This window comes from Lynx canadensis, chromosome F2 (genome assembly GCF_007474595.2).
Source record: "Lynx canadensis isolate LIC74 chromosome F2, mLynCan4.pri.v2, whole genome shotgun sequence".
In the NCBI taxonomy this organism is placed as follows: Eukaryota; Metazoa; Chordata; class Mammalia; order Carnivora; family Felidae; genus Lynx; species Lynx canadensis.
Window position 1 is genome coordinate 9,758,012 of NC_044320.2, and position 25,595 is coordinate 9,783,606.

Here is a 25,595-nt window from a genome sequence, read left to right on the forward strand (position 1 = left end):
CATCCATCTGATAAGCAATATAAGTATAAAATAAAGGGGTTTGACGACTTCCAATAAATGATTGTTTCCATTCACACACACACACACACACACACACACAAATCATGCCGCAGAGTCTTTTGAGATTTACTCATTCATCCATTCAATGAATGTTTACTGAGCTCCTCCTGTTTCCCAGGCACCGTGCTAAGCCTATTTTTACTTTTTCTTTTTGCAATAATTCCGCAAGGTAGGTAGTGTTATCTTCATGAGGCAATTTCGGTGATCACTACAGATAAAATGTGACTCTGTTTTGAGCCTAGATTTGTCTAATTCCAAAGCCTGTGCTCATCCCAACCTTCTAGGTTATCTCTCCCAAGATGCTCCATTTGTACAAAATAATCACAGTTTGAGGGAGAGATTGAGAAGTTTCTTTAGAGAAAAAGCGGTAAATGCTGTGTGCATGCAGAGAAGGAGAGATTAGCTCCATTTGGAGGAATTGTTGAAGAAGTTTTCACTGATTAAGAAAGAGGCATCTGGGGCGCCTGGGTGGTCCAGTCGGTTAAGCATCTGGACTCTTGATCTCGGCTCAGGTCATGGTCTCACGGTTCGTGAGTTCAAGCACCATATGGGGCTACATACGTTAAGTATGGAGCCTGCTTGGGATTCTCTCGCTGTCTCTCTCTCTCTCTGTCTCTTTCTCTCTCTCTCTCTCTCAGAATAAATAAATCTAACAAAATTAAAAAAAGAAAGAGTCATCTGCACAGGGCTGCCTCTAAATATGCATTCTATGCAGAGGCACAGCTTATGCAAAGGCACTGGGGCAGGAAAGGACGATGTTTCCCAGGGGCTGAGAAATTCCCTGTGGCTGGAGTTCTGATGCTACAAGAAAGAATGATGAGGAGTGAGGGTGCAGAGGCTGGCAAGGGGGAGGTCCCCAGGGCCACAGAAGGAGCGTGGACCTCTCCTTGGACAAGTGGAAAGGACGTGGTCAGATTTGTGGTGCAGAAAGTTTTCTCTGGCTGCAGAGTGGAGACTAAAGAGGGGAGGGGAGGAGCAGGGATGCTGGTGAGGAGACTTGTACTAACCACAGCCGCAGATGATGGGGGCCGGAGCTAGGAGCTGGTTGTGTGCATAAGGAGACTCGAGTGGTGCTCAAGAGACAGAATCAAGAGGATGTAATTATGGTAGCGTGATCACCAGGAGGTCACCAAACGTTATTCCCAAGTTTGAACGACTGAGCGGCAAAGTGCCATTTCCTGAGATGAAGAAGCCTGGGAGACGCTGGGAAGGGGAGAGGGGATGTGGATGTTGAGCCTCAGGAATGTTAAGGATGTTCAGCCCATAAAGTGTGGTGGTTACAAGCATAGGTTCCAGACTCAGGTCTTGCCAAGGTCACTATCTGCTGTAGAACTGATCAAACTGCAGAATCACTCAGACCCTCAGTGTCCTCTCCTATAAAATAGTACTTCTGATATCCACACTACATGCTTTCATGAGGATTAAATGAAATAATGTAGGTACAGAACTTAGGAAAGTACCTGATATATAGCACGTGCTCAGTAAGTTAAAGCAAAAAGTCATAGCATCTTTACAAAAATTGACAAATGCCCTGGAGGGTTTACTGTTCTAATTGACTCAGGATAAAATTCAAAATACATTTCCTTCCTACATTTTTAATGAAATCGTTCTCGAACGTTATAAGCCCTCTCTCCACTTTAATAAATACACAACCGATAGATGAATGGATGAAGAAGATGCTGTATGCATATACAATAGAATAGCACTCAGCCATAAAAAGAATGAAATCTCGCCCTTTGCAACAACGCGGATGGAGCGAGAGAGTGTAATGCTAAATGAAATTAAGTCAAAGAAAGACAAATACCATAGGATTTCACTCATATATGGAATTTAGGAATCAAAACAAACAAAGGGAAAAAAAAAAACAGAAAGAGAGAGAGAGAGGGAGAGAGAAACCAAGAAACAGACTCTTAACTATAGAGAACAGATGATTACCAGAGGGGAAGTTGGGGGCGGGGGATGGGATACATAGGTGATGGGGATTAAGAGTACACCTATCTTCTTTTTTAGTATTTATTTATTTTTGAGAGAGACAGACAGAGTGTGAGGGGGAGAGGGACAGAGAGAGAGAGGGAGACACAGACTCCGAAGCAGGCTCCAGTCTCTGAGCTGTGAGCACAGAGCCCGTTGCGGGGCTCGAACTCACGAACCGTGAGATCATGACCTGAGCTGAAGTTGGACGCCCAACCGACCGACCGACCCAGGTGCCCCAAGAGTACACTTATCTTGATGAACACGGAATAATATATGGAATTGTTGAATTACTATATTGTATGCCTGCAACTAATATAACACTGTTAACTACACTGGAATTAAAAATAAAAATAAATATATATATATATATATATATTTATAAAACTGCTAAATTTTAATTTTTCAAAAAGGTAAAAACATGACTCACAAAAATAAGAAATGAACACATGTCAGAAATATTATTCAATCATTAATTAATGAATTAAGGTTTGTTCAATAGAGTTTGAGGAACAGGGATCTTTATAATCAATCCTAGGAATTTGGAAGCAAATTTGCTAACTGATATCCTATAGCAATAAATTCTTTTTTTTTTTTTTACTGGACAAAAATCAATTGCACCTTTACCACATAAAATGCATTTACATTGCTATCAGTTAACCTCTTCAGAGTGGTAAAAACCTACTCAATAAATCAGTCAAAGGCACACACTCTTATATAACCAGATAATCCCCACAGAGTCTGCTGGACAATACCCAGAACTTATTTCCAGGTTCTAGATCCTTTTTCTTGATAGCAGCTAGTGATTCTTTGTTGGAAGATTATTATCCATATCCTAGTATAATCTTCGAATCACTAGAAGGTGAGCTCTGTAAGAGGAAGCCTCTTTTCCTTTCTTATTCAGTGTTGTATCTCTTGTGTCTATTCTGCCCGACATGCAGGGAATGTTCAATACATTTTTAGTCAATCAATAATAATCGTCACCGTCTATTGTTTATTCCACGCCAGGAACTTTGCAACATGCTTCGTACAAATCTTTTTCTCATTTAATCCTCCCGGTTATCATCTGGTAACGTATACCCATGCACGTGTACACAGTCATGCCCACATACCCATGCCAAACACATATACCCATGCCTGCACACGCTCACGCGCACTCACATGCACGCACACACACACGCACCCCGTACCCACTGCTCCATCAAATTATTCTCCACTTCCCTATGAAGTTCCCAGCAAACCATCCCCTTGCCTGATATGAGTCACCATATCCTCTACCCCTCACGCTGGAAATGCCTCCACCTGATCCATTGCTGTTTAATGCTTTAGATCCTTTTTTTTCCATTATGTTTCTTTATCTTTGAGAGGCAGAGAAAGACAGAGCACGAGTGGGAGAGGGGCAGAGGGAGAGGGAGACACAGAATCCGAAGCAGGCTCCGGGCTGAGCTGTCAGCCCAGAGCCCGACGCAGGGCTCGAACTCACGGAGCGTGAGATCACGACCTGTGCCGAAGTCGGAAGCTCAACCGACTGAGCCACCCGGGCGTCCCTAGATCCTTTTTCAATATCTGCTCTCAGTGAAACCTCCCCCACCTGTCTCGTGCATTCTCACGGCGGCTCTTCCGGGCACTGAGGAAGCAAGACTGTCTCACCTGTCCCTCTCAGAGCCACCTGAGATCCGGGGAGACTCTACTGACTAAAGCACAGGGAGAAGATGCTTTTGCTCAAACCTTGTTGATTTCAGCAGTCTGGGGTTGCGTCTTCCAGGGTGTCCTCAGCTGCTGGTCGAAGAGGGGGCCGTCACAGCCGCTCCCCTCCCCCTGGCCATCCGGAAGCTCAACCCTTGCCTGATGGAGCTGTGCCGCTTTTTCCAGCAATGCCTCTGCATGAGCCAGAAGAGAGACCCCAGGATGGAGGCCATGAGGTAACCTGGGCCAGTTGCCACCTTCCAGAGTCAGTAGTTAGAGGCTGCTTATGCCGTGTGGATGCTCTGCCGGCCACCAGGTGACCGGGCAGAGAGAGGTGACAGGGGCACGTGAAGGAATCGACTCTCCAGCGAGTCTTCTACTAGACCATCACTTCCTTGCGAGCCAGCATGGAACCTCATTCATTTCGGGGTCCCCAGGACCACGAGTGCAGCCGAGTTGAGTCGAGTCGAGCTGAGCCGAGCTCCGTCACACCTGGTGCAATGATCTCACAGGGCTTCGTGGGGTCCTGGAGTCCCCGGGGGCCTCAGCCTGGTGAGATCTGCCAGAAGAAAATAGTCAGAGGGTATGCCCATCTACATGCCAGATCTTTCTAAATCCCTGACACTCATTTGCTGGCCAAACGTGAAGACTGTAAAAAGAAATTTAGAAGGCAGACACGGTTTCATGTTAGAAGTTCTGGGCGTGGGCAGTTTCCCGCCCTTGAGAGTGCAGACGTTCCACCCTTTCTTCTGGAGTTTCTTATGGGTTGTAAATCCAGAACCAAACAAACGTGGCTGAATACTTCTGCTCCGGTGGCCCGGGGCCAATCTCTCCGGTCTTTAATGTCACTTTCAGAGTCCGCTCATGACCCTTCAGCTTTTCAAATCTCCATCACCCACTGGCTCTGAACCCCGTGCAGGTTGGTTTGCAGCCTCTTTTCATTGTGTCCTTGTCTTGAATCCCTCAATCAGTGTGGATGTTTCCTCCACCCAGAGAGGGAGGTGAGCAAGGTCCATAGACCCGAGGGTGTTAGCAAGCAACATGGAGGCATTGCAGCCATGCTTTCTTACAGGATCGGACCACGGCTAGAACTTTTTTCTACCAGCTTTTCAAATCAACAACACGAGTTGAGTCTCTAGTAATTATCTTTTAGGCTGATCCACAGGAATTGAGAGATGAATCAGAAACAGCCCCAGAGGGGCACCTGGGCGGCTCAGTTGGTTAAGCGTCCGACTTTGGCTCAGGTCATGGTCTTGTGGTTCGTGAGTTTGAGTCCCATATCAAACCCCACATCAGGCTCCATGCTGACAGTTCGGAGCCTGCTTGGGACTCTCTCTCTCTCTCTCCCTCTCCCTCTCTCTCAAAATAAATAAACTTAAAAGAAAAAGAAATAGACCCAGAAACTGAGGGGCTCATAGATGAGAGAAAGCAATGGTCATAAACACAAATCAAAATATAACATAGTAGGGATGCCTGGTTGGCTGAGTCAGTCAAGCATCCGACTTTGGCTCAGGTCATGATCTCACAGTCGGTGAGTTCGAGCCCCACGTCGGGCTCTGTGCTGACAGCTCAGAGCCTGGAACCTGCTTCAGATCTGGGTCTCCCTCTCTCTCTGTTCCTCCCCCACTCGCACTCTGTCTCTCTCACTGTCTCTCAAAAAATAAAAACAAACATTTAAAAATATATATATAACACAGTAAGGGACAGAACCAAGTTACACATGAGGCAGAACCTATTCATCGTATCCCCTTGGAGAAAAATCACATTAAAAAACTATCTATATAGCAAATACTGGGTGCAAGGTTAAATGAGGAAGGCAGAAGTTTCCAGAGAGGAGTTTTAAGTTGAAACTTAGAGAAATGAAGCATCTATGAACATGAGCTTATCTTTTCCTTTCCCTGTATTTTAACTTAGTAAATTGTTCTATAATCTCCTCCTAAACCCTGAGTACAGGCTACGAATGACAGAGTGGGAGGCTGGCTTTACTCAGCGTGTTTGTTGAATCACACAGCCCCTGTGATCAAAAAATCATGCTCGAGTGGGGAAGTCGGCCATGCAAAGAGAAATTGCAAAACTATGAGAAGGGCCATAGCAGATCCCCAGTATGCGCTGTGGGCCCCAGGGTAACTAAGGACTAGAGCTGGATGGAGAAATCAACAGAAGCTTCTGGGGCAGGAAATGGGAGGGGACGCTCCAGGCAAAGAGCAGGTGCAAAGATAGCACGGGCAGCCTGGAACATTGTAGGTCCACCGAGATATGCAATGTGGCCGCAGCAAGGGTGACCGGCCACTGTCCCCGGCATAGGTCCCTTTCCAGAAGGACTTTGCTCTCTCAGGCTCCTGATAAGCTCGTGCAAACAAGTTTTCACTCTTCCCGTAGCTTCAGCTACTGCTCTGAGCTGTGCATTTCTTCCTTCATTCACAACACACTGAACCCAATCCCCAGGGTAGTTTGATGTTCTCTCTGTTCTGGAAGCTTTCTTTTTTATGTTTGTTTATTTTTGAGAGGTGGGGGGAGGGGCAGAGAGAGAGGGAGACCCAGAATCCGAAGCAGGCTCCAGGTTCTGAGCTGTCAGCACAGAGCCGGACGCGGGGCTCGAACTCACGGAGCATGAGCTCATGACCTGAGCCGAAGTCAGACGCTTAACCAACTGAGCCACCCAGGCGCCCCTGTTTTGGAAGCTTTCTAAGCAACTTGAGGCTGTTAGAAGAAAATCTGGCCACACCTGCACACTGTCAAGCTAACTGGGGGTGGGGGGGGTGAGGAGGGATTGGGGCCACAGAGCCACCTCAAAGCTAGTAGGTAGCTTCGTGTGCCGTATGGAGGGGCAGGGTTAAAACCAAACAGACCTGGGTTTAAATTTAGGCATAAACATAATTTTAACGAATGCATATTTCTTTAATTTTCAATGATATAACCATTCCTCTATTATAGCTTTTTTTTGCTATTATACATAGTGATAATTTATAATTTTGTATATAAAGCTTTTTCTCAACTGGCAATTTCTTGGAGTAAGTTGTTAAAATAGTTGAATCTATTCACATTTAGCAAACTTATACAGCACATGGTGCCAGGCACTATTCCAAAAACTTTGCAAGTATTGATTCATTTAATCCTCATAATCCAGTAGATACTTATCAAAATTATTCTCATCTTAGAAAGGAAGAAACTGAGGCATGTTAATTTAAGTCACCTCAGTTTACACAGTTGGTAAGTGGAGAAGCCAGGATTTAAGTCCAGATATTTGGACCCCAAGGTCAGTATTTTTAAAGGGACCTTACATTAAAAAGAATTAATATTCTTAAAGCTTTTGGTACCTATTGCCAAACTGCTTTCCAACCGAGAATGGCGTACAATTTCACCAGCACTGATGCGATCATTTAAATTGTTTAATTTATGGATCAGAAATGGTATCTGATTGTTTTAAAACTGTTGTTTGATTACTAATAAGTTTGAAGGCGTTTGGAGGGTTTTCCCACTTCTATGAGTTACGAGTTCTTACTCTTTTCATTTTTCACTCTCGTTTCTCTTTCTCTAGACTCGTCGTGATGTTTTATTCTTCTTATCTCTTGACATTCGGTGTTTTGCATGAGCTTTTTACATAATAAATTCAATATATGGTTAAAAAAAATTTTGGGCGCTGCCACTTAGAAGCTATGGAGGCTAGTCATTTAGCCTCTCTGAGCCTCAGTGCCTCCTTCCGCAAAGTGGGGATAGCCCCGTTAGAATCGCGCTGTGTTCTGGCACGAAGCGGATCACCGGGGTACAAATCCAGCCCTGTCTCTTGAGAGCAGCGCGTCCTCAGGCAAATCAGTTCATCCCGTGCCCCAGTTCCCTCCCTGTCTCAGTGTCCTGTAAATTGAGGGTGATGGAGCCCGGGGAGTCTCTGCAGCCGGCTTTCCTCGAGCAGTTAGCTGTTCCCCAGAGTCTTCTGGACTCACAGAATGGTGCCGATGGGAGGGAAAGTAGAAGCTGGTCGGCCGCACCCCTTTAAGCATCCCACGAGGAGCTGCTCAGGCAGCAAAGACCCGGGGTCCCAGGGTGAGCCGGCGGCACAGAGAGCTCTTCTCCCTAGGCATGTGCCCAGCGCTCTTTCCCCGAAGCCCTGAGAAGAGATCCCCGCAGGCCCGGCCCAGGGCGGGATATTACTTCGCAAGTACTCGCTGCCTGGTTAACAGGAACAGCCCTGCGCTCTTGCCCCAACTCGCCCCCCAAATACAGAAACGAACACCATCGTTTGCTGAGCACCTGTGGCGAGCCCGGCCCTGCTCAGGAACCGGGCAAGTGTTACCTCGCTTAATCCTCGAGGTAACCGGTGAGCGGGGGCGCTATGGTTTCCTCTCGTGTGTAGATGGAAACACGGAGGCCCACGGAATTGAATACTCAGCCTGAAGCCACACGTCCTAGTAAGGGAAGATGCCAGGACTAAAAATACAGCCTCTTCACTCTGAAGTCTAAGCTTTTTGCCTCGCTCAGGCTCATCCTCTGCCCCCCCCACACACACCCTGTAAAGATAGAGAGGGCCTCCTTGCTGTGAATAACTGGCCGCTATGACTTTTTTTTAATTTAATTTTTGAGGGGGGTGGGAAGGGAGCAGAGGGGGGACAGAGAGAGAGAGAGAGAGAGAGAGAGAGAGAATCCCAAGCAGGCTCCACACGCAGTGCAGAGCCCAAAGTGGGGCTCAATCTCACAACCGGGAGATCAGGACCTAAGCCGAAATCAAGAGTCAGACGCTCAACTACTGAGCCACCCAGGCGCCCGTGACTTTGTAAATTATGCTTGTCTTCCGTTAGCCACAATGGATGACGATTGCTTTCCACTCTGATTGGAATCTTTAGGTACTGTCTTGAATACTATTCCTGGTTTCTGAAGAATGCAACATACATCTGTCAGAGGGTGAAAAGGGTGCCCCACTCACACAGTAAGTAGACGCTTGACCTTGGCACTTGGCAATAAATGCCTTCTCTCAAGGAGCTCTAGAATTCAGTGATTGTCCCGTCTTCGTTAGGGACCAAAAAGAGCGGGTGCAGCTCAGGCGGTCGTCGTCAGTTCTAGACAGAAAGTGTGGAGGATATTTCTGATTCCTGCTCACCTAACAGTTAGATGTTTGCAATTAGGTATAGGGGAAGAAAAAACAAAGCGGGAGTCAGCCCAGCCAAGCACTATGGCTTTCTGTGTGATCTCAGGCAAGTTTCTCATCCTCCCTGACTCCCATGTAAGCTACAAATACAAATGGACAAAGAAAGGTCAAACAAAAGAGACCCCATGTGAACGCTCAAATTTCTGACCAAAGCAAAATGAGTAGGAAGAATCCAAGAATAAGAAGGCAGCATGAGGTGCTATGAGTAGGGTGTATGACGCCCCTCTCCTGGTCTTAGATGGTAGCAAAGCCCCCGTTGACTCCCGGAGAGGCCAGACGCGAGCTTTTTTTCCCTCCCACCCCTGCAGACAAAAGTGGCTGATCTGGCTTATCTGGTCCCCCCAGGTGACAGTGTAGCCATCTACCTGGACAATCAAGTCAAAGGACTCTGGCCTCCTAAAAGTCGTGGAGCCACATGGGACTTGCATTGCCTTTATTCTGCAGCACAAGAGCCAAGATTCGGGGTGGAGCTGGGGTGGGGTCCGGGGGTGGGCAGGGGGAGCAGGAAATCTTGGTCGCTCCTTATAGTCGAATAGCTCTTCTTTCGCTCTTGCCGCATGAAAATCTCCACACGAACAACATATTCCATCTAGGGAACAGCATGTTACTGAGTTTAGAGTAGCTTTTTGCAAACTGGGGACACGAGGTGGATACAGCTGGGTAACCCGAAGCCATCACCGGGCGGAGAGTGGAGACTGGAGAGCTGTCCCCTTCTCGACTTTGCTGCCAACCGGCAGGGCGTCTGGCCCACGTCCTTCCTCTCTGACACAGACTCCTGAGTCCCCGCCCACTGCCCTGTCACACCCTTGCCCCCCCCCATCCCCCCCAGGAGCCTGGGCCATCGCTGTGGGACCGGAGTTTATGCCTCTGTAGCGTTTCCTTCTTTCTCAGTACCTTGAATTCCCTCTTCTTCTTCTCTTCCAGCCTTAAAACAAAAATGCCTTCAGAATATCTGCCAGTCCGTGTGAGGCCTTGAAAAGATGATGGGACCTAACGATAAACTGGACGACATCCCTTCACCCTGGCCCCTGGCCCCAGTTGGCTGGATGTGAAGAATTGACCAGGCTCCAGCTAGATCATCAATTAACTGAAAGAGGTTCTTTGGGGAAGTAGCAATTCTTTCTCTCCTGTGAACCCTGCGAAGGGGGAAGGCCAAGTGTTAGAGCTGCCCTGAAACCTAAATCCACTGTCAAGAATCCCCCGTGATGCTTACGGCGATCCTGAGACGGGAGAAATGGGTTGAGGGGTATCACAGCAGCTGGAACAAATGAGTCCAGGCACTGAGACTCTGACACAGTACCCAGAGTGACTTACACTTGGGATTTTAGGAAGACAACACGATAAATTAGGAAAGGGGAGCCCATACCCTGGAGAGAGTCACATAGGATTTCTCTACACCACGAACCCACGCTTGGTTATATACAAGTAATCAGACTCGCTGACCATGGGATCCCGATAAATCTCCATGCCCCTAAATAGCAGGTGATGAGAACCTTCCCCCGGAGGAAGTGTGGCTTTTCTGTTGTTGATGTCTTGTGTCGATTTCTCGTCTGTGGGTCCCGCTGTATTTGGGGGTCTCGGGTTCCGTGACTCACTAATAGGAGACTCCCGGAGCCAGAACAGCTTTTATGCTCACATTTCCTTCTTATTACAGCGAAAGCCTAGAGATTAAAGTCAGCAAAGGTAACAGGTGCAGGGGACAGGGCCCGGGAGAGGCCAGACATCAGCTTCCCATTGCCCTCTCCGGCGAAGTTGCATGGGCACCACTTAATCCTTCCAGCAATGCCAATGTGACAACACGTATGGAGTATCGTCAACCAGAAAAGCTCACCCGAGCCATGGAGTCCAGGGCTTTAATTGGGAATCAGCCTGGAGGCATGAAGTTACTCTGTCTTCAGGCTCTCCACAGGTCAAGCCGACACGCCGTGACCCAAGGCCCCTGCTATAAGTTGTATTGTTAGCTTGGAGCATCTGGCATGACCCAAAGCTCCAGGTCTACGGACACTCTTGTCAGGCGAGGGTTCAGAGGTTAACCCCCAGGAGTTGTTCAGGGCTGGACTTTTCTTTGGAAGATGTAGGGTTCAATGTCGTAGCCCTGCTGAGTCAACCCTTTCCCAGGCACCCACGGGCTAAGGTGTCCCTGTATCGGTTCGAGTCCCTTTTAATTTCTCCCCAGGCTGCAGTAGCTGCAAACACCCCTGTGAATGCCAAGTCCCCATGCAGAGCATTACTGAGCAGACTTGCTCTTTCCAATGGCCCGTGTGGACCCCGTGCTCCCTCACTGCTGTGCCCGGAGCTCCAGTCTTTCATGTTAACGTGCGGCCCGGGCATTGGTGTCCCACCCTCTCTGACCCATGCCTGCCCTTTGGTGAGAAAAGTCACTCCATTCACAGTCCAAGTAGAAACAATTTCCCCCCATCGGTAGACACTTGAGTGCCCTTGCCCTGACTACCTGTGGACAACAAGGCTCTCAGAAAGGTAGAACTTGAACTTCGGGAAGAGAATTCCCTCCTCTCATCACGCGCAGAAAAGATTTAGTTTTAACCTCTGGAACACTTGGGAGGCCCTCAAAGTTATGCAAATGCCAAGCTCATGAACTACACCTGCCATCACGACTCTGGGGGCCTGCAAAGGGCCCTCTCGTTTGCAAAGCTGAGGAGGACACGGGAAATCTCCTAGGGCAAAGGGACCATACCTGGATAGGAACCAAAAAATGAGCACGATTCATCAGGTGGGGGTTGACCTGACCAGACCTTCTCGAATGGATAAAGTTGATATTATTAATCAAGGATCTGTGGCAAGAAAGTCTCCCAGAGGTTCCCCCAAAGAGTAATTTATCATCAGGGAAGGTAGGACTAAAGACTTGGTCCCAACACCCTGGCTATTTGTCTGTGGGGGAAACCGGAGGGTGCCCAGCCATCCCACATCTTGGGGATTATGACTGAGCATGACTATTATGTAAAGTTTGTTTAGGGGCGCCTGGGTGGCTCAGTCGGTTGAGCGTCCGACTTCGGCTCAGGTCATGAGCTCACGGTTCGTGAGTTCGAGCCCCACGTCGGTCTCTGTGCTGACAGCTTGGAGCCTGGAGCCTGCTTCGGATTCTGTGTCTCGCTGTCTCTCTGCCCCTCCCCTGCTCACACTCTGTCTCTCTCTGTCTCAAAAATAAAACATTAAAAAAACATTTAAAGTTTATTTATGTATTTTGAGACAGAGAGAGAGCATGCAAGCAGGGGTGAGGCAGAGAGAGAGAGAGAGAGAGAATCCCAAGCAGGCTCCGCACTAACAGCAGGGCTCAAACTCACGAACCGTGAGATCACGATCTGAGCCAAAATCAAGAGTCGGCCACTTAACGGACTGAGCCCCCCAGATGCCCCACGAGCATGACTTAGAAAAGCCCACATGTGGAGGACCTCTAAGGCCCGTGCAGGGATCTGAACTTGAAGTAAAGACAAAGGCTCAGAGGACCACACAGGACCAATTTTCTAGAGTCACCCCATCTGCCACAACAGGGGCAATGACAGAAGGAAAACAGGACCCAAGAGCAACTGAACAGAGCTGAGTCCAGAGTCCACGGTCTCCTAGAGGTTAAGGGGAGGTTTGACCCTCCCCCGAGCTGAATAAGTCCTGATTTGGGGGAGGCTTAGGGCAACGAGGAGGCCTTGGGGGTGCTGCCACACTAGAGTTCTTAATAATTTGTGTCTATGTGGCCACCAGGGGTTCACCGATGAGGTAAAAAAGATGGGGCCGTGACTGTCTGCCCGCTGATGAAGGAGTTACACGCATAACATCACTAAACAGGATTCTTCCCAGGGGCAAAGGCACAGGTGCATTTCTGTCTGTCTCATTCACACCCAAGCTAAACTCATATTCATGAATACAAGCTAAACAGGCAGAAGACAGGGAAGGGGGAAGGGAGGAGGAGGGGGAGGGAAGGGAGAAATTTTGGCACTGAGCCATGCTGCCTGTTGACTTAAGAGTTTAGAGATGACGCGTCTTCTGTGCTGGTGGGAAAGGATTGGGGCAGCTCCGTTCATCGTCAGTGCTCATGAGACACTGAACAATAGCTAATGATCTATAAACAAATCTTTAAGGCACACGAGCAACTAATTATCTGCAGAAGCCCTCCGGTGGGTTCCACCAAGGCTCAGCGACCCCAGATCGAATCGTCGGATGAGCCCAGCAGGGAGGGTCAGGGGAACACCTCGGAGGGCTCTCAGCGGGCTCGCCTGCCCACCCAGAATGATCCCATCACCGTGAGCTCGGATAGATGCCCCCGCCTCGACATGGGCTGTCCAGTCTGGGAAGTGGAGTCCCTGCTGTCGTGACCATCCTGAGCGTAGGATTCGCCGGGGTCCGCTGCTGTGGTGCTGTTGTGAAAACGACAGGGGCAAAAATCCCATGAAAACACGTACGGCCTATAACAGCGCTCGATAAGCGCTCGTTTTCCAAGGCAGGGTTCTCCCCACGAAATGCAGGCGGGAGCCGCATCCGAGCAGCGACAGGTCACTGTCCCGCTGCTAGGGAGGAGGCAGGGCTGGTACCCGATCCTAGCGTGTCTGACTATCAAGCCCCAGCTCACCCCACCCCACAGCTGGGGCAGGAAACCCCTTAAGGAAAGAGGCATCAAATTCCCGGGCCTTGAGGCCAGGAACATATAAGAAGAATCCCCCAGAGATCCTCTTGCTGGGGAATTCACTAGACCAGACAAAGCCTGCCCTTCTTTGTCAGGAGAGCCCATGTGACTTTCATCAGCCTTTCATCCCCCAGAGTCCCCCTGATGACCCCGAGACACAATCCCTGGGCCCCCAGGCCTTGGAGGTGAGGTAGGGGTGTGGAACAGGGCAGCTATTGTTCTCTGATTACAGCCTGGTTCTCCTCTGGGGCTCGAGACGGGCCCCTTAATATGGAGCCTCACCTGCTCCAAGGCATAGCGTTATGATGTCCCCCGCCCCCTCAGAGGCCTCCCACCTGCCAACCTGCTCGAAAAGCTGTCCTCTCCCCGTGAGGAGTGGGGGGAGGAGGGATCACGTGACTAAGGGTCTTCCCTTGGGGTATAAAGGACTCGGTCTCCATCTTGTTCAAAGTCGAGCATCGTTCATCCAGCTGCTTCTAAGTGGGACCTTCGAGGTATGCACCCCCTTTCCCCTGAGGGGTAGGGAGCCGAAGAGGGCGGGAGGGCGGGAAGGTGGAGGGAGGGAGAGAGAAGGATGACAGGTTGGAGGGGGGGGGAGAAATGGACGGCAGAAGAGAGGGAGGGTGGGGGGTGCTCTCAAGGGGTGTCTGAGACCTGGATGCTACGCCAGGACGTCGCTGGGAATCGGTCACCCTGAGCCCTTGTGCGTGCGAAAAGATGCAACGTCAGAGGGACAGCACCTGCTGCATGTCCCTGGGGACACTGCATCCCATCAGCGAGGGGCGTGCAAACCTGTGTGCGCCCATGTCTCTCCCCAGGGCACCTGGTGTGGAAAGGGGCCAGACTTACTGAGCACTTGGCCTACACCAGGCACGGTGCCCCGTCTAACCCTCAAGATACCCGGATGAAGAACCCCCTTATGGGCATTTTAGTGCCCAGGGAAACGAGTTCCGAGCAGCGTCAGTGTCTGGCTCAGGACGCTCAACATATAAAAGGCCGAGCCCACCCCAGGCCTGGCCAGCTAGACAGGTCTTGCTCTTAGACACTTCCCACAGTGCCTTGGAGTCGGTCATCCGGCGCCAGGGCCCGAGGCAAGGCGAGGGGAGCCCTCATTTCCCCAAGGACAGTGAGTGTTTACCGTCGGCCCCGGAGGCCTCCTTGGGTAAATGAGGAAGAGGCAGCTCTTCCTGAAGGTGGACACAGCCCCACACCCGAGGCACCTGGCTCGCCCCACAGATGGCTGCTGACTTCCGCAGTGGCCCTGTGCTCGCCCACCTGCAGACCCCGAGGTGCACGCCCCGCATTCGGGTCTCGCTCCCCATGGCTCAGGGCTGAGCGCGTGCTGTCCCCTCAGGCTGGCACCCAAGTTCCCCTTGCTTGGCTCTCGGCTCAGGATTGCCAACTAGAGTGTCAAAACTCCCCCCAGCCAGTGGCTGGCCACTCCGAGGGGCCTCCCAAGCGGGTGCTCCCAAAAGTCACGACAGTCCTACCGCGAAAGACCCCGAGCCCGCTTGTTTGTTGGGCATTCCGCGATCAGGATGGCACTGTCGGGCGGGTAACATATGTGGAGCAGAGACCTCGGACTGGCTGGCCTCAGACCGAATATTGTGTCTGGTGGTGGCACCCCCTGCAGTGGTGCCTCCTGGCAAAGGGGACTGTGGCCTCACCGGACGTCTCTGAGCCTCAGGTCCCTGCACGGCAAGTGAGGCGTGGGGCGGCTGGCTGGCTCCGTCGGTTGAGGTTCTGAGGTTGGCTCAAGTCATGATCTAGTGCTTCGTGAGTTCGAGCCCCATCGGCACAGAACCCATCTGCTATCGGCACAGAACCTGCCCTGCATTCTCTGTCCCTCCCTCTCTCTCTCTCTCTCTGCCCCTCCCCTACTCACCCTCTCTCTCTCAAAAATAAGTCAAACATTTAAAAGAAAAAAAAGAAAGGAAGTGAGGCGTGTGCTAGTCAAATCTCTATATGCCAGTCTAAGGCGCACGCGTGGTGGGGCCCATGACACAAAGAATGACCCAGTAATGGAAGGCAGTGTTTAAAGGAATAAGGTCCACAGGGCGCCTGGCTGGCTCAGTCCGAGCATGTGACTCTGGATCTCAGGGTCATGAGTTCAAGTCCCCCATTAGGTGTGGAGCCTTCTTAAAACAATACATAAATAAATAAAGGGATTAAGGTCCTAAAGTTTATAACTTACTTTCTTCTAATTGCGGCAAAAGACACACAACCTAAAATTTACCATTGTAACTATTTTTAAGTGTGGAGTTCAGTAGCATTACGTACATTTACGCTGCTGTACGACCCTCACCACCATCCCTCTCCAGAACTTCCTCATCTTCCCCAACTGAAACTCCGTGCCCGTTAAACAACGACTCCCTTCCCCCCTCCACCCCGACTTTAAAAAAGACACATTAGAGCTGAGTCAAGATTTTGTCTGTGATAAGGTCACTTTTGCTCCTTTCCCTTCTAGTAGTTACATGCTTGAAAATCCAGTAGAGGTCTCTGTAATTCCAATGAGCATCACCCTCAGCCTGTCTCCTCTGAGCGGCAGGACAACCCAGGGGAATCGCCTCCCGGAAGTGAGTGTCCTAGGAGAAAAAGGACAGCAGGCGCTAAACGAAACTGACCACCTGCTTCATTTCACCAGACGGGGGGCGGGGCTTCCACTCAAACAGGGCAGAGGGGCCTTTATCGTAACAGCTGCTGTTTACTGAGTCTCTCCTGTGTGCCACACACAGTGGCTGTAATTCCTAATGTTTTCCAGCCACTTCTCTCCGTCAGGCACTGTTGTCACTGCCCTGCGTGGATCAGCTCATTCAGCCCTCACAATAGCCTCATAAGTGACACTGTTATTATCATGAGCACTTCCCAGCTCATGGGAAGTGGGACATTGTGACCATAAGTTGCCGGTCTCAGGGGCTCAATGATCTCATCTGTAAAGAGAGTTTGAACGACCTTCTCCAAGCTCCGACCGCCGCAGGATTCTCGCACAGAGGGTCGTGACACCGAGGCTTTTTCTTCCCCCAGGAAGCGGTTCAGTTGGGTTTGTACCCGAAGAACTGAGCCCAGAACGCCACCTGGAGTCGTTTTTTTTAGTGTGTTTTCTGCTTCTTTGTCCCCCATATATGGTAACACGCAAACATGCAGTCTGATTAAATGGTCTCATGTTACAAGGTCATGAAGGATGTTGTCACATATAGCCAGGTTGCCTTGAGGCTTTTTTTTTCCCTTTCTCGAGGGAGGGGACCCCACCGCAAGACCTCCTAGCATGCTCTCCTTGTGGTGGCAATGATACCAAATGTACCAGGTGATGACATCAGCCTCAGTCTTGTGGGTATGACTTCAGTGGGTATGACCTTCTAGAATGCCTTCAGCTGTTCACCCACAGAGTTTCCAGGGTGGCCACTTTCCATCTGGAGACATCCCAGGCCTCGCCCTGAAGTTTCAGTCTGGTTTCTTGGCCTTGACAAGGAGCCATTCAGACCCAAATCTCCGCAGAACGATCAGAGAGCTGGTCTAACCTGTAACGTTAACCTGCGGTAGGAATTTATGTGGCTACAAAAGGTTAAAGCAGAGCATTCTGTCCATCAGATAATAACCAGAGTCTTAGAAGATGCTTGAGCTCAGTGGGAATCTCCAAGAACTCACGTTCTGCCCTCCGCAGTCATTCAACAAACATTTATTCTATAGCTACTAGAGGCTATGCTAGGCCCTGGGGAAGGTCCACAGAGTAACAATCTCAGGACCTACAAACGTGTTCTCCTTTGGGACACCTTCCACAGTACAAATCCCTGCCCACAAGGTAGAGTGACCCGCTGTGGCCCTGGGTCCATTTGCAGGGCCACCAGGACCTGGGACAGCCTTTGTCTCTGGGAGGACAAACTGTAGAAAGTGCTCTTTCCTCCAGGTTGATGCAGCCCGGCAGAGGGCAAACTTGGGAGTTGAACACTGGATGAATTTCAGCCCCTATGTGCCCCTCAGTGCAACACCCTTGCCCAGTGCACAACGTGTACAACCCCATCCAGCAGCCATGTGGGTGCCCCTGGGGTAGCACAATCACACTGTGCTATCATTTATACTCTGTTCTATGCACAAGTCAACCATCCATCTGACATTCTTGAAGGAGTTATGTTCCCAGGGAGTTAAAATTATTCTAAAATCCCTCTGGTTTTTAATGTTTTTCCTTCCCCATTAAATACATGGTTGACCTGTTTGCACTAAGTGCCTACTGAAGGTAAATATTTGTTGCCTTGCTCAGATCACGGGGCGCTATGATTGAAATGTGGTCAGTTCTTGGACTCTGCCCCCTTGCCACGACCCCCATGGCAGTCCCTGAGGCATGGTCTCTTGAACGCTAGGACAGCAACCAGGCGTTCAAATCGCTCAGAAGCCATGGGGAAGGAAGAAATAGTCCCTCAGGAAAGCACTGTCTGTTGGCAGGCAGCGCCACCTTGTGGTTGCCAAATTTATTCCTATGTCAAGCGTTGGTAAGGTTCAAAGTCAGACTACTGAAGGTATATACTCAGAATGCCCCGGTAGCCCAATATATGGGTTATTTACAGCTCCGTCTACAAAAGTCAAACTATAGCCCTGTTCACCTGTCTCCCTTCCCTATTATTCTGTGAACAACTCACAGATAAGGAGCGGTTTTCACTCACTTTGCATTCTGGGATCCTTGCGATGTGCCTGCCGCAGCACAATAAGGGACCATGGGGAAAATGAATAAATGACACCAGATCTGTGGCCTCAAGGAGCCCGGGTTCAGATTCCATTTTACAGACGGATGAACTGAATCTCAGGGAGAGAAGGTGATCTGCTGAATGTCATTAGTTGATGCTGGTTAGTGGCGAAGCTGGGACAGAAACCCTCCTAGGGCTTTCTCCTGCTACCTCAATGCGCTATGGGACAAAGAGCTCGTGGGCATTCTTACTTCCTGGGATTTCCGAAAGCGTACTCATCATCTTCCACCGACTTCTCTCCCAGGAGGCTGTTCCCTGGATGCCTCAGCCCCTCCTTTGCCCTCACACTATGATCGTGCTTCTCCTGAGTATGCTGATGGCCCCTCACGGCGGTGAGTAACGGTATTTTCCACCGGATTTCTGGCTTGTTATGTAATTAACATGAGCACTGGGGAGTGTTGTCAAATGTCATCTTATTTGCTTGTTACTACTTTTATCCCCTTGCCTGGGAGGGATGGAAGTCAAACAGTAATGACGGGCCACAGATTTAATTCAGCTGATATTTGAGGACCTTGCCCGGGGCACGAGGTGCGGGATGGGCGATGAGGAGGAGATCCAGGGAGAGCACAAGGCAGGGTGGCCACTCAACCATTCCTCCCCCCGATGGTACATCTCGTCTTGCCTTTGCTCGCCGGCCGCTGGCCCGTGTTTCGCTCGTTTCCTCGGAGTGTGTCAGTCCTCTCCACATGCGACAGGAAACACCCCTGTGTAGGTGTGTCTGCTGCAAAGGCACCTCCAGCCCGCACCGGGGTCCCACGCCACCAGAGCCTGAAGACATCCGAGCAAGCTCCCTGGCAGCCCGGGCACTCATTTCCAGTTCACGTGGAGTCGTGGTGACGACTCCGAGACTTCTGGCTCCCTCCTTTCTCGTTTGCGCATTGGTGCAGCTCTCGAAGCCCCCCACCTCCTTCTTTCCTTCCTACCACTGCTCTGGCTCCCGAGTGACTGACGTCACCCATTTACCCAGCCATTTCTTCCTTCCCTCCTCATGTTCGGGTAAACTGGGGACCAACACGCTGAGCCTCCCTCTGCAAGGTTCCCTTCCAAACACGGTAGTGAAGGTGTCAACATTATTGAGAACTGGTCTCGACCGTGACCCGAGTTAGAGGACGCGCAGAGATCTGCGTGCTCCCCGGAAATCGGTGAGCACCCGTTATAGGGTAGGCACTTCACGGAGGACCCCGAAGCCCTCCTTCAGCTCTGGGTGCTCCCGAGCTCCGCCCCAGACCTTCCCTGCACGACAAAGGAGCACTCCCACTTCCAGAAGTTGACGGGCTGCTATTGATTATTTAGCTCCTTCGTGGATGATTTTTTTTTTCCTCATTAAAGCCATTTTGTCGTGATTTGGGTCCCCAGGGCCAGTGGCTTCACCTTTTCCCAGACCCTGACTGTCTTGTTCAAATTCCAACTATGGCCTTGGTGTCCGTCATTTTTTTATGATAAAACTATGAAATATTCTATAGCTTTTCAGTCTCTTCCCTATCCTTTAAAATGAGATCACATCAGGGCACCTGGGTGGCTCCGTCAGTTAAGCGTCCGACTTTGGCTCAGGTCATGATCTCTCGGCTTGTGGGTTCGAGCCTCATGTCGGGCCCTGTGCTGACAGCTCGGAGCCTGGAGCCTGCTTCCGATTCTGTGTCTCCCTCTCTCTCTCTCTCTGCCTCTTTCCTGTCCATACTCTGTCTCTCTCTCCCTCTCTCAAAAATAAATAAACATTAAAAAAAAAATTAAAGCCACAGTTGGGGCACCTGGGAGCCTCAGTCGGTTAGGTCACAATCTCCCGGTTCTTGAGTTCGAGCCCCACATCAGGCTCTTTGCTGTCAGCACGGAGCCCACTTTGGCGCCTCTGTCTCCCTCTCTCTGCCACTTCTCCGTGCACACCTTTGCACACACACACTCTCTCTCTCAAAAATAAATAAATCTTAAAAAATTTTTTTTAAAAACCAGAGCGATAGAAAGTTGCACACACACTCTCCCTCTCTCAAAAATAAACATTAAAAATTTTTTTTAAAAAAATAGAGCCATAGAAAGTTGAAGTGCAAACATATACATGCACATGTGGATTTAAATGTCCCATACCTGCAGCCCCGACTTTGCAGGGGTGAGTGTGTGACCACCACGGATTCTATACTACCCAGCCAACAAATTCACCAGGTTTTGGTCCAGGAAAAGGTCTATTTTTTGTTGTTTTGTTTTGTTTTTTAATTTTTTAAAGTTTGTTTATTTTGAGAGAGAGAGAGAGAGAGAGAGAGAGCATGAGCAGGGGAGGAGCAAAGAGGGAGGGAGGGAGAGAATCCCAAGCGGGCTCTGCCCTGACAGCATAGAGCTTGACTTGGGGCTCGAACTCACGAACCATGGGATCACGACCTGAGCCAAAACCAAGAGTCGGGCGCTTAATCGACTGAGCCACCCAGGCGCCCCCGTCTGTGCTTGAGGCCTCCGCCCGCACGCCTAGTCTCAAAGAGGCGGGAGTGGTGCCTTGGTCTGGGTCCTCTGGGAAACGGATGCCCGGACTGCAGACGTCCTTGGAGGAAACACCTGGGGGATGGCAGGACTGCAACCAGGACGCCGGTCTCGGACAGCATCCAGGACAGGAGAGGTGGGTGCGTCCTTGACCACAGCTGGGTCTGAGGAAAGTCTGGCAAGGCCGCTAGGGAGGAGTCCATAAGCAATGTCCCGTGTGCCCCAGGAAGCTGGGCCACTGGGGTGCACCTGCTGGGTCATGGCCGGGAGCAGCCATGGGGGACGTGAACCCTGTGCAGAGCCCCCTCGGGCTTCCGAGCACCGCAGGCACAGAGCCGGAACTCTGCCGGGCGCCTTCTCGAAGCCGCACCCCCAGGGCCGTCTGACTCAGACATCGAGGCAAGGCTTTGGGGCGTGCGGACAGGGTGGAGGGTCTCCGTACACTTCCACGGCTCTCTCCGGGGTGTTTCCTCACCCCTGTGGCAGGGGTGGGAGCGGCCCCCTCAGCACGCCCGGGGCCAGGTTGCCCTCTCTCTTCTCTTCCCTGAGAGCTGGCTCGTGACTCCAAAGTGTTGGCCGGTGGGATGGTGGTTCAGGCCTGTTAGGAGAGGGAGATACCCTTGAACCTTGCCTACCAGGGAGCTCGACACAGGCCCCCATCGCACAGCAGAAGTGGTGCCCATTCCCCCACCGTCCCCTGTGCGTCCACCTGCCAGAACCTGCGGGAGAGGCGGCTGGACCCGGGTGGGTTTTGTGCAGATCTTCTGGGCAGAACGCTTCATCGTATGAGACACCGCTCATAACCGCCGACAGACCTCGCCCTCCCACTCTCCAGAGATGGCTGATTTTGCTTAAAGGTTACAAGCGAGGATTCCGTGATTCCACTGGGCTGATAAGTTGGCCATTTGATGGCATAGTTCGACCACGGGCTGATCATTCGTTCACTGCAGAGATATCTGCTGAACCGCGCTTACATTTGTCAGCGTTCTTACCCTCAGGAAGCCCCTGGTTTAGTGGAGGCAACGGTCCCCGACACAGGTCGTTGCAACCCGGGGTCACAGGGGCAGCGAGAGAAGGGCGCCCCGGCGTTACGGGAGCCAGGGAAGGTGTCCCTAACCCAGCCCGGTGTGGGGGTCGGGTAGGCCCTCTGGAACTCTGGGCAGAACGTGAAAATGTAAGGGCCGGTGACACAAAGGGGAGCAGGCGTCCGAGGCTCAGGGTGCCGCACAAGCAAAGCCGGGACAGCAAGAATTCGTTTGGGGTCTGGAAAACGATAAGCATCCCGGAAGCATCAGCTTCAAAGTCGGAGATGGTTTGGCAGAGTGAGGAAGGGGCAGATCCAGGGAAGCCGTACGTGTCCGGGCGGAAGAAGCTAGACCTTCCCTCCACGGGTCTCGGCTTCGGTGTCTGTGACACGGCCACGGCGAAGGGGGCCCCACGGCCCCGGGCGCAGCGCCGGACTGGAGGGGATGCCTGCAAAACAGATTCCGGAACAGAACGGGTGCCAGCTGCCTTCCCTTTGAACAGCGCTCTCGCCGAGCCAGAATCCATTTTATTCTGCCGAGTGTTGTCCCCCTCATCCCCTCGGACCCCCCACCCCCCGTCTCCCCCACTGCCATCCCTCTGGAGCGGGCGAGTGAACGAATCCAGTCCTCTGGGATCCACAATTGAAGATCCACGGCGACTTCTGCAGCTGCTAATGAAATGGGTGGGTGTCGACACCCTGAGAGGACTGGGGGCGGGGGGCACACATGCTTGGGAGCACTTCTCCGCGAGCGGACCACCTCCACCGGCCAGAACACCGGGGCAGTACCCGTGAGCCAGCGAGCCAGGACCCGGCGGCACTTCACGTTGCCGCAGAAGTGGGCCGCGGATGTTCTTAGCCGTCGGCTGGCACGCCGGTGAAATCGTGTCCGAGGCAATTAGACCAAATGTGGAATGTGCCAGAGCAATCACGTGGGCTCCGCGGTAGGACCCACCTGGAGCTGAAGGAGGTGCTGGGTCTCCCCGGGTCGGAACGTCTGTCCGCGGGTCAAGTCCTCGTACAGCCCATGGCTCTCGGGCTGGAGGGAATGCCCCTCGGTGGGAACAGGAATCCGGAGGACTGGAGAGGACGCGCCTGGCCACAGCCGCAGAGCACATCCCGCTGGGAGGGAGGCCGGAGTTGGGGCGAGCTCATCGTGCTGAAGTTCGTCGTGCGAGGAGCCAGGGAGCCAGGCTGCGTCCCCTCCAGCCCATCCCTGGAGGGCCTGGCCGCAGAGGGACCCAGCGCGAGCCCACGGGGTTGGTAGTTGGGGGGGCTGCTCCCCCGCAGACAGGCACCTGCTAACGATGTCTGCGTCCCCGGGATAAGTCCACGGGGGCGATGGTGAGGTCGGTGATGAAGGTGAGGGCCAAGCAAGGCAAACCACTTGTTAGTGTGGAGGGGCAAGGGGTCAGCGAGTGGAAGGAGTTGCTCATAACAGTACTAATGGTAATTATTAATAATGACGAATGGCTGCCGTGACATTTGAGCGTCCACGGTGCACCGGCCAGTAAGCCATGTTTTCCAGGCTTCACAGCGCCTCTCTGATCCATGGTGTCAGATCTTGCAGATCCAAGTTCATCTGCTATCACGGCCTTTGCTCCCACCCTTCCAGAATCTCGTAGACCCCCTGCTCCGTAATGAGGATTCCAGGCCCCTGGGGAGACAGCCAAGGCTGGGAAAAGGCCAAGTCCAAATGGCTCCCTGCCTGAGTAGCTCATGCAATTCAACATTTGCATCCCTTCAGCGCGACTCCACTGTGGATAAATGCAGGGTCAGGAGCTGAGTCTCGGGGTGCACAGACCCCTGGCAGTCATTGGTCATTTTGCTTGCCGATAGAGAGGGAAAGCCCTGTCCTTGATTAGAGGCTTCCTGGGGTGGGGTCCTTTCCTTGCCTGTGCTTGTTTCCCCCAATTTTTCATCTCAAGGCACTCCAAACATGCAACCTAAGTCAAAATGGTATGCTTTGTATGCAACAAGAGCTTCCAGATGAGTCCCCAAACCTCTCTATCCTGAGCCAGAAGACCATTCTTTTTTTTTTCCTTTTTTCTTTTATTTTTTATTTCAGGAGTAGAATTTAACACCCAGTACCCACCCAACAAGTGCCCTCCTTAATGGCCATCACCCATCTAGCCCATCCCCCCACCCAACAACACCCCACCAGCAACCCTCAGTTTATTCTCTGGATTTAGGAGTCTCTTTTGGTTTGCCTCCTCTCTTTTTACCTTATTTTTCCTTCCCTTCCCCAATGTTCAGCTGTTTTGTTTCTTAAATTCCACATATAAGTGAAATCATATGATATTTAACTTTCTCTGATTGACTTATTTTGCTTAGCATAATACACGCTAGTTCCATCCACATTGTTGCAAATGGCAAGATTTTGTTATGTTTCAATCACCGAGTATTCCATCCATTATATATATATATATATATATATATATATATATATATATATTACTATATCTTCTTTTTTTTTAAATGTTTATTTACTTTTGAGAAAGACAGACAGAGTGCAAATGGAGGAGGGGCAGACAGAGAAGGAGACACGGAATCTGAAGCAGGTTCCAGGCTCTGGACTTTCAGCACAGAGCCCGACACAGGGCGCTAACCCACGGACCGCGAGATCATGACCCGAGCCGAAGTCGGACGCTTAACTGACTGAGCCACCCAGGCGTCCTTACTACATCTTCTTTATCTGTGCATCAGTTGATAGACATTTGGGCTCTTTCCATACTTTGGCTATCGTTGATAGCACTGCTATAAACATTGGGGTGCATGTGCCCCTTTGAATCAGCGTTTTTGTATCTTCTGGGTAAATACCTAGTAGTGCAATTGCTGGGTCATAGGGTAGTTCTATTTTTAATTTTTGAGGAACCTCCATAGGGTTTTCCAGAGTGGCTGCACCAGCCTGCATTGCCACCAACAATGCAAAAGGGATCCTCTTTCTCCGCGTCCTCGCCAACATCTGTTGTTGCCTGAGTTGTTCATTTTAGCCATCCTGACAGGTGTGAGGAGTATCTCCTCGTGGTTTTGATTTGTATTTCCCTGATGAGGAGCGATGCTGAGCATCTTTCCATGGGTCTGCTAGCCATCTGGATGTCGTCTTTGGAAAAGTGTCTACTCACGTCTTTTGCCCATCCGAAGGCCATTCTTAAGGCCAACCAATGTGAGACAGTAGGGCCACCTTATTTTCAGCAACAGCTACCCCAGAGACCCGGCATAGAGTAGGTCCTAGAAAAATATACGTCGAATTGAATTTACCTGCGTCCCCTCATCCCCTTGCCTGTTGGCTGCCCCTCCCAGCAAGTGGGTTATGACACTGCTCCTGCTAACACTGCTGTCCTCCTCGATTATAGGGGGCCATCCTCTGGACACCCCACACCTTCCACGGGAGCTGCCTCCAGGACTCTCAAAAACTATCAGTAAGGATTTTTTGAACTTTTCTTGGGAGACCTAGCTGGGAAGGAAGTTGTCAGGGATACTGGCAGAGAAAATGACCCTTTCTATAAATACACCATTTACTGCTGTGGCTCTTGTAAGCACAGTGATTCAAATGGGGCTCAAAAGCCTCTCCCTCAACTGTCTCCCCTCCTGTCTGACCCACCATGGCTCTCTCTTCGGAGACAAAGCGCCAAAGCTCTCATCAAAAGATAAAGGTCAGCTGAAAGGGGGCAGGAGATGGAAGTAAATGGGTTGATCATGGGGGTAATATGGTCACGGTATTTTAGCTTCAGATTGAGCTCTGAGACTCCTAGAAGGCAAGGTAAAGAGAGAAAGAAAGACAATGCGTTCCAGGCCTCAACCTATAAGAAAGAAGATCCATAACTGGTTTTTTGGGAGGGGGAAGTCTTCCTGGTGAGACAGGGTAAAGATTTCTCAGGT

At 51.0% G+C, this 25,595-nt stretch overlaps 2 protein-coding genes across 2 annotated transcripts in view; both read left to right on the forward strand.

The window, feature by feature from the left end:
- Window positions 1–9,825, forward strand: part of HHLA1 (HERV-H LTR-associating 1) — a 34,522-nt gene extending 24,697 nt beyond the window's left edge. Inside the window, exons 14-16 of the mRNA XM_030303905.1 lie at window positions 3,797–3,953; window positions 8,556–8,638; window positions 9,782–9,825. Of these exons, the coding sequence (XP_030159765.1) occupies window positions 3,797–3,953; window positions 8,556–8,638; window positions 9,782–9,825 (284 nt within the window). The remainder of the gene's footprint in view (window positions 1–3,796; window positions 3,954–8,555; window positions 8,639–9,781) is intronic.
- Window positions 9,826–18,401: 8,576 nt separating this feature from the next.
- Window positions 18,402–25,595, forward strand: part of OC90 (otoconin 90) — a 29,977-nt gene continuing 22,783 nt past the window's right edge. The window contains exons 1-2 of the mRNA XM_030304506.1: window positions 18,402–18,558; window positions 25,070–25,135. Coding sequence (XP_030160366.1) covers window positions 18,486–18,558; window positions 25,070–25,135 — 139 coding nt within the window. The 5' untranslated portion in view covers window positions 18,402–18,485. The remainder of the gene's footprint in view (window positions 18,559–25,069; window positions 25,136–25,595) is intronic.